The 8,737-nt window shown below is 31.6% G+C and overlaps 1 protein-coding gene across 1 annotated transcript; it reads left to right on the top strand.

The window, feature by feature from the left end:
- The first annotated feature begins 2,070 nt into the window (after positions 1 to 2,070).
- Positions 2,071 to 8,473, top strand: LOC308509818 (dynactin-associated protein-like). Its single transcript, XM_081078358.1, has 3 exons — positions 2,071 to 2,857; positions 5,094 to 5,171; positions 6,009 to 8,473. The coding sequence occupies exons 1-3, from the start codon at positions 2,801 to 2,803 to the stop codon at positions 6,360 to 6,362; spliced, it is 489 nt and encodes a 162-aa protein (XP_080934484.1). The 5' UTR covers positions 2,071 to 2,800; the 3' UTR covers positions 6,363 to 8,473.
- Positions 8,474 to 8,737: the final 264 nt, after the last annotated feature.

Here is an 8,737-nt window from a genome sequence, read left to right as displayed (position 1 = left end):
ATGGTCAAAATAAGAAGAATGCTGTGAGTAGGGCAGTCTTCTTGCATTGTTAGTGACAGTGTAGGCTAGTACAATTTTCTTTGTCAATTTAGCAATTTTTATTTTTTTATTTAATTAATTCCACTTTTATATTGCAACCTAAGGAAACAAACAGAAAATCTGATAAAAAGCTTTTAAAAAATGATTATCATATTGAATATTATGTCAGTAAAATAGGAACAATCTAAATACTTACGCGTGGAAGTGTGGTTAAGTAAACTATATTAATTTTATGTAAGGACAGTAGTAACCAATAAAATACTCTAAAATGAACAAAAAATGATAAATATCCTTAGATATGCATTGAAAAATGTCTGGAAGAAATCTACAAAACTGCAATAGTGTATAGGTAATTATTTTCCTTAAATTTCTGAATTATCATTAAAATAGGCTCTTATTATTCATACACTTATTTTTCTATTGGAAAAAAGTATATGAAGTCAAATGTTTCGTAACAATGAAAAAATAAGAGAAGCAAGACAATAAATTGAGGACATTGAGTAATGGAAACTAAAGTTAATGGATTTAAAGTAGAATGACGAGTCTGGTCTCTTGTGTGGATGCTATGCTAGCTTTTCTTTCAATTTTCAAATAGTGTTCATAGAACATTGTTTTAAAACTGAGGTACAAAATATATTCAAAACATCATAGGTAAATCCAATTCACATATGTTACCTCACATCTTATTTACATCAGAGTGTCTGGCTAAGTGATTTATCTATTAGATACCTATCTAAAGAATCAATTTTCTAGTTCTTACATGTGTTTTGACTTAGAGTAGGGATTGAATTTCTGCTCTGCCGCAACTATTGACTTTGCAACCTGAAGAACATTTCTTAAACTCTTTGAATCTTGGTTTCCTCATGTGTAATATGGGCATAATACTTTTTCATAGGGCATTTTTAAGATTAAAGTAGTTTATCTATTATAGTCCCTGACACTTGTTTGTTTTTATAAGTATGAGATAAATGCTTTCACAAAGAAGCACTTAATTACATATAGAATTATTAATATATAATTACTGGTATTATATATAAGTATATTAGTATATACTAATTCTGGCTTTGAGTAGAATACCCATACTTACTAATATTATAGTGTGGTATTCCACTTAATGCCAGAATTATTAATGTTTTGTATATATGGATATTTACATGCATATGCATTATGTATTTATATATAAAATATGTGGTTAATATTTATACATATTTGTTTACATATTATTGTTAATATTTTAGTATATATGTATATACTTACATACATATACATAGCATATGTATATTAGTATAAATGTATGTATTAAACCTTCATTTATCTAGGATGTTTTAACTTCTATTATTGTAGTTCATCAAAATTTATTTTCTTAATCTATTGAGCTTCTGGATAACATTCTCAAAATTCTATATTTCCCTGTTTGGGATTCCTTAAGCAAGTCACCATAGTAACGGGAGAGAATCAGAAATTGATCTTGTTTTCTTTTGTTTTCTTTTGATTTCTGACTGAATTTTAGAGCCAAGAAAAAATGCAAATGGTCCCAATATTCATGCTCTCTGGACAACATATTTCATTTATTTGTATACTATTATCAACTACTTTGAAGAGTTGACATTTCTGAAATTTACAATTGGCTCCATTACTGTGACATATGGATAAAATTTTCATATCAGAGATATCTACATAGGAACTCAAAAACACAATCTCTTCAGTTCTTGTAAAGATTCTGAACAATTACGTGTAAGTCTATTAATATTTTGGAAATTCATGTCACTAATCACCCCGTACCCAAAGTTGTTTGGCTTACAGGAAACTTGTGATTTAAAAGAATCTTTAAAGCCATTTTTTCTGTATTGTATACTGCAGGCCACCTTGTTAAAGGGTCAGAGAGCATCAGCTCTTATACTGATGTGAAACACCACTTCAGTTTTCGTGCTGTATCATGTACACTTTTTGGGAGAAGTGGAAAAGTACTGAAGGCATTCTTTTCCAGTTCTCGCTCATCCAAAGGATTAGGAGTCATCTGAAACAGTGACAATTATTAAATAGCCTAAAGCAAGATACGTCCTAAGAAGCAGACAAAATTTCCTGTGGACAATCCTTGCTTTATATAATTAAGAGCTACTGAAGTGTGCTTATCTCTTATTTTTATTTTTAACTTTAGCTGAAGCCACTTTAATACATTTTTTTCCTTTGTCCATTTCAATATAGCCACTCAGTGTGGTAGATTTTAGTCACGATTCACCTAAATTTATCGCTATCCAGTAATCTCAGTATTGTCTTATTTTTGGACAGTTTTCACATTAGTCATCACCATAATCCCTCTGTTTGTTTAGCCACAGAATTCTGCAATATTTATAATCAAGGCGTGGCTTTGTGCGTTTTTTTAGAAGCAAAAACTAAATTCCTAACCTGTGAGAAATCAAGTTTCAGTAATTTTAAATAATTTTTGTGAAATAAGGAGGTCAAGTATTTACATCTGCTCAGAGTCCTAGAGTCATTCTTACAGTTAATTTTCTACATGTTGTTTTTGAAGGGAGCAACTTTTTCTGTTTATTTTTCCACAACTAGCATAAATTGTGTACTTTGGGATTTAATATGGACATTATTTTTTCAGAAAATAGATTCTGACTATTAGCTTACGTAATCAAGACTAAATAAATTAACAGTTATTAATTTACTATAAACCCAGTGTTTCCTAACTTCTAATCCACAGAGTGAGTACAGACATCTTTGGAGCTGCATTTGAGAAACTATCACCCTCAGAATGAATGGAAAACAACGGCAAAATGCTGTGGATATTGAACAAAATGCAGCTGAGCTCGTGAGTATTGTAAATATCTTTAATCCTTTCATGACTAAGAGCTTTACTTTCAACATTTAACATTTAATTCTTCAAGAAAATTTAATTGCATTTTTTCTGATGTTTGCTATTACAGGATGAATGCAATCTGGTATGTTATTATAAGTAATCGTTAAGCGTTGAAGGAGTTATTTAGTATGCCAAATAATGCTTTCACATCATTGGGAATTTTGCATTAGACTTTTTGCCTAAATTTTGATGTTTATATCACCAACCTATAATAAGGTAGCAGTAGACAAAATTTGAGTAGATGATTTGAAATGTGTTTATAGCAAATATTAACAATATTATTTATACTTCTACATATTTTAATCCAATGAAAATATTTATTTTCCTTGGCTTACTTGTATTTAAAATCATAACATGAAAAATATCTTATGGTTGGGAAATTATGCTTAAAATGTATTACTCTAGTAATGTGAGAATTCTATTTCGTAGAACATATAAAGGGTCTCACTCATCATTCAAACAAATCCCTTCATTTTCCAAATAAAGACATTAAAACATTAGGAGTCTATCTAGACAGTGACCAAGCCAGAAATCGAACTCAAGTTTCTCACATAGAATCTTTTCATTATAAGAAACTACTTTTCAAAAAACCTTGACTACTATTTTCTTAATAAAGAAAAATATATTTTATCATTAACTTGAGGTTTTAGAACCAAGAGACAAGTCAAACAAAATAAATACAAAGATAGGATTTGACTTAAAAATTGCTTTACAGCTTGAAAGTTGTATTTGTGATCAGTTTGGGAATTCAATAACTGTAGCACCATAATCTTAATTTATAGGATGCTTCTTATATCAAGGAAGCTGAAAAATGTCACTGCTTTAATATCTTACGTACATATTTTATTTTCTCTATTTCATAATATATTAAATATGAGTTACGGTGTCCCCATATGCCAAAAACATTTATGCAATTTGTTTCATTAAATCAAATAATTAATTAACAAATACAAACAAATAATTGATTAACAAAAACAAAACAAAACAAACAAAAAAAATCCCCAAACAGTAAAACCAACTTCCGAGATTATGAAAAGGAATGGTTAGAATTTACCATCTTTTAGTAATCTGACAGACAACCTCTTAGCTCCCCCAAACAGGGGGTAGAAGATGTGTTTTTGTTTTGCACTTATTATATAGATTTGTTTTTTGCATTTGGAAAATGTAGAAAATTACAAAGAAAAAATAGTCACCCATGATCCCTCCCAGAGAAAATTGCTGCTAATGTTTTTCTTCTTGCCTTCTCCCACTCCAATTTAATGTCATTTTATTGTTTGGGTTGATTTATTTTGCCACATGAAATTTTTGTCAATGTGCCTATTTCTTCCAGAAAGTTCCATAAAGCTCTTCATTAAAATTCAGAGAATTGAGACCTTATACTACTGAAACTTTTTATAAGAGGACCTTTATTCAAGTTGTCTTTTTGTTCCTTAGTAAAATTGTATGGTTTTCTTTATATAAGTTCTACAGCATTTTATATGGGTAAGCATTTTATATGTTTTATCACTACTGTGAATAGCAGTTGCTAGTATATACAAATATACATAAAATAAGTGTTGTTACAAATATTTTTCATATTTTTATAATCAGCCAATGAGTTCTTATTATTTTGATAGATTATATGAAATTCTGTTTGTACACAATCATATCACATCCAAATAATGTAAGTTTTATCTTCACATTTCCATTATTCATACATATTAATGAGAACCTCTAAAAAATTACCTAATATTGGTAGTAGGAGACATTCTTCACTTCTGACTTTAAAGGAAGGTGTCTGATGCTTCATTGTTAAATATGATGTTGGTTGTTATTTTGAGGTAAACATTCCTTGTCACATTTAGGAATTATTCTTTTATTATTATTTCTTTGAGATTTGTATTGGTTGTCTGCTTTTGTGAGGACTAAATGCTGAAATTTGTTAAATGATCCTTGAGCATCTACTGAGATGATCATTTTATTTTTCTTCTCTGATCATTTGGTATGAAAAGTATATTTATATAATTCATATCCCTAAAGCGTAATTAGAGTTTCAGATTCTCCTAGAATTGGTTAGCTCTTCACTTAATACATGTTAGGTTTATGTAATTTTTATGTATTTTATATATTTACATCCCTGGATAAAATAAATTTTCCTCATCCTTAAAAATCAAGGTTGGTTGTTTGTTTTTAAATTCTTTTTCTGCAGTTACCCAGAAATCCATACTGTTCAAATGAAGGAACACACTGTGGTTGTAGATTGCCTGTAAACTTCCAGCCTCAGTGGGTAAGGTCTGGGCGCTGGGGGAGGTGGGGATTCTTCAGTAGTCCTTTGGAACAATGGAGAAATGAGACAGGCCCCACTCTGCAGGGCTCTGCTTTCCTTTAACCCCTCACTGGCTGTGTACTTTGGCTACTCTACACTTCTGAGCTACTATTCCAAAATCTATAGGTAATACCTAAACCTGCAGCCCCCAACAGTTTATGAGTGCCTTTAAGATCCCCTTCATACCAGAGATTTTCTATTTTGATGTCTTTCCAAAGTCAACGGAAGTCCTTTTATTTATGTTTAATAGTTTAAAATGTATTTAATAAATAATTTTCTAATTGTAATATCTCAATATGTAATGTGAAAACAGGAAATAATGATGAGCAACAGAATACCTGCAATTTTCCATCACCCAAAGATAACTATCTAAATGTTTTGATATATCTATTCATTATTTTTCTACCCATGGGGACTAATTAGATAATTTAATTTATACTGCAAAGTTAGTAGCTGATAATAACTAAACATAATATATCCCAGAGGCAATCCATTTGCATTTGAGATGCCACCTATCGCTTTATTACAAAGGGGTAACTAAGAGGGGCATTTCGTCCTCATGGACTTGTAGACAAGGTGTGTGTGTGTGTGTGTGTGTGTGAGAGAGAGAGAGAGACAGAGAGAAAGAGAGAGAGAGAGAGAGAGAGAGAGAGAGAGAGAGAGAGAGGTGATACATTGTCTTTTGAATTACAGCATTTGGAGTAATGAAGAAGGTTAGCCTTATTCTAATTGCAAGCGCTTACCTAAGTTGCCACTATGTAATTTGCTGAAATATCCACTTATTGTAATCCTTTGCAGGTTACAGCAAAACCATGGTCACTCTGGAAAACATTTCTAGTGTGTCTTTTGGCCTGTCTAATTGCTATGGCCCTTGTTGTTCTGGTCTTATATTTTGTCCACTCTGGCAAGCCTACCATTGGTACCACCGTCATTATTCAGACAGATGGAAAGTCCAGTCATGTCACCTGCATCCCTGGTTCTGCCCCGTCTCCTGCCTCATCACTCCTACCTGGGTCTCAGAGCACCTTGCCTTCTATCCCTGTGGTGAACCAAAGCTCCCCTACCACAGTGCCTCCATCTGCCATGGAGACAACTAAACCCACAACAGTGGACCATGAAGTTATCATTGAAAACGAAGAAGAATATTTTTGAGCCCTCAGCCCTCCTCAAGCCAGATCAACACTCTTACCCTGAAGGAGGCATGTTCAAGCTGTTCTGTTCTCCCTGCCAAGAGGTTCCAAAATATTTGACTTCATGAGATCTTGCCTCTCTTGCTCAATCATTGCTGGATTGCCATATGGTGATGATTCAGTCTTGGGCCCGTCCATGTTCAAATGATTGGAAAAGAAAAATCTCAGCTGAACCTGATTAACTCATCTAGGCTGGGCCCAGAGTTTTCTCTTCATTCTTCCTGTACCAATAACCTCAGTTATCACTGATGAAGATTCCAACTGCTGAACAGGCAGCCAGGTGTACCCTACGCTACTTACCTCCCTTCCGCCTTGCTGGTTCTTAAGACAGTATTTCCCAGCCATTGTTGATTATTTCCCAATCTATTTTCAGCATTTGTATCCCAGAAGGGAAAAAGGAAATGTTCAAAGTGGTTGACGTGCACAAATTATTAAATACGTATTGATCATTACAGAGGTATTTCTCCTATTGGTGAATTCAGAAAAGAGAGGCGATCAGGGAGGCTAGGAATGATTAAGGAAGATTTCAGAGAAGAGCTGAAAGTTGAAAAAGGGTGGAAGTTTGGATTTAAATAGAGAAAATTAAAGTACAAAATGGGAGGGCAAAGGGGGTTTCATAGATTGAAATTAAAAATACATTTAGAAATACTTCAAATGTAACAAGTGATATATTTTATATAACTGTACTCTTTCACTGAATATTTTTCATATGTGATTGTTTAATCTCTAAACTACTAATAAAATTTGAATTTTCAAACTGTTTTATACTTTGTATTGTAACTTTGAGGGCAAATTGCTTATAATTTTCTATGAAACACAGACTGTTGTTCAACATTACTTTATTTTGAGTGTTTGATACTTAATATAAGCATAAACATTTCAATCTGGAAAAACCTTTAGGGTTAAAGCAAACTGTCCACTCGACACCCAATTTCCAAACTCTGCAAAAGGGAAAGACTGTCCCAGAGAAGGGAGAGGAGCTTCTAGTCAAAGACTCAGACCCTATGAGTTGTCACTAGAGCCTGGATCTCCAGCTTACAACTTCTGCTTCTATTTTGCATGCCATTAAATGTTCTAAATATGTTGTTTTGTTTTTCAAGGTTTCCTAAAGCAAAAGATTTTTGTTTTATATAATTGTACATTAATTTGCTGCAGTCAATAATAAGCCATGTAAATTAGCATAGACCTTGAGGCCTAACTGAATATTTAGCTCTGCAAACAAAATATTAGAAATGTGCTCATTCTTTAGATAATTGTTGTTTTGGGGCAGCTAGTATTATTTCTCAGACACTGGGGAATGTAAAAATTTGAGTCTTTGAAGAGTAACTTTTTATACTAAAAACATTATTTGACAATAGACTTTAAGAGTGATGAAAAGTATTATGTAAATGTTAGAAAACAAAGTTCATAAAGCTCTAGATAAGATTAATAAACAAAAGGGTGTAAGTATGCATGCATTTTCCCCCAGTATAGTTTTAAATCAATTTATTTCTATACTTTTGACTTAAATGCTGGTGAAGAAGAAAGAATAAATTCACTAGGTTAAAATGTGCTTCTTTATAGGATTTAAATTTAACTTTGTGATAAAAAAAGAAGAGCTTTTAATACAAAGAGCTAAAATAAATTTACTGCTAATAAATTTTTTTTTTTTTAATTTGGTATTCTAGAAGCTATCCTAAGTGACTTAATGTTGTGATAAAAGCTACTATTTACCTCCTTTACTCTTAGATATAATACAGAATACAGTATGGTAATACCAGAAGGATAATTTCTTTGTGTTTAAGAAGCACCTTCTATTAGCAATGAATTTCTTAACGTCAAATATTTGGTTGGAGGATATTGTGATCAAGGTTATATGAGATCATGAGGATTCTGTGCTTTGTAAAATAGAGAAATGAATGAGCTCTTGGATTCTTTTCTTGCTTTAGACTTTTATAGTTTAATAAAATGTTAAATTAGCAAACAAAGTTGTGACAAGTATTTTCACAAGTTAAAATACGTAACTTGAACAAAAATTTTAGAAAACACTATGAAAATACTAAGTGAAATTTGCATAGTCAATCAATAAGTAATCACCCAGTTTTAATGATTTATTCAGCAAATATCAAAACCATACATTTGTTATAATATTTATTATTTAAAAATTGTATTCACCATACTTGAATGACAGTAATATATTTTAAATCAGTCAGGACTCTTCTGTATTTAAAGCATCTGAGTCCATCATTTGTTTTAAAATGTAAAGTAATTCATGTGGGATTAAAATAAGTTTTCAATACAGTTTACCAAATACGAGTATAATTCACTTTTTTTGGATGCTTTACTAAAAAACAAACA

This window comes from Rhinolophus hipposideros (assembly GCF_964194185.1).
Source record: "Rhinolophus hipposideros genome assembly, chromosome: 17".
Classification (NCBI taxonomy): Eukaryota; Metazoa; Chordata; class Mammalia; order Chiroptera; family Rhinolophidae; genus Rhinolophus; species Rhinolophus hipposideros.
Note: the sequence above shows the minus strand (reverse complement) of the source record. Positions and strands in the feature narration are given on the sequence as shown.

Coding starts and splice junctions, on each gene's coding strand:
- LOC308509818 (XM_081078358.1), top strand. CDS start 2,801: ATGAATGGAAAACAACGGCAAAATGCTGTGGATATTGAACAAAATGCA. Junction 2,858..5,093: donor AACAAAATGCAGCTGAGCTC/GTGAGTATTGTA, acceptor CTTTTTCTGCAG/TTACCCAGAAATCCATACTG. Junction 5,172..6,008: donor TAAACTTCCAGCCTCAGTGG/GTAAGGTCTGGG, acceptor AATCCTTTGCAG/GTTACAGCAAAACCATGGTC.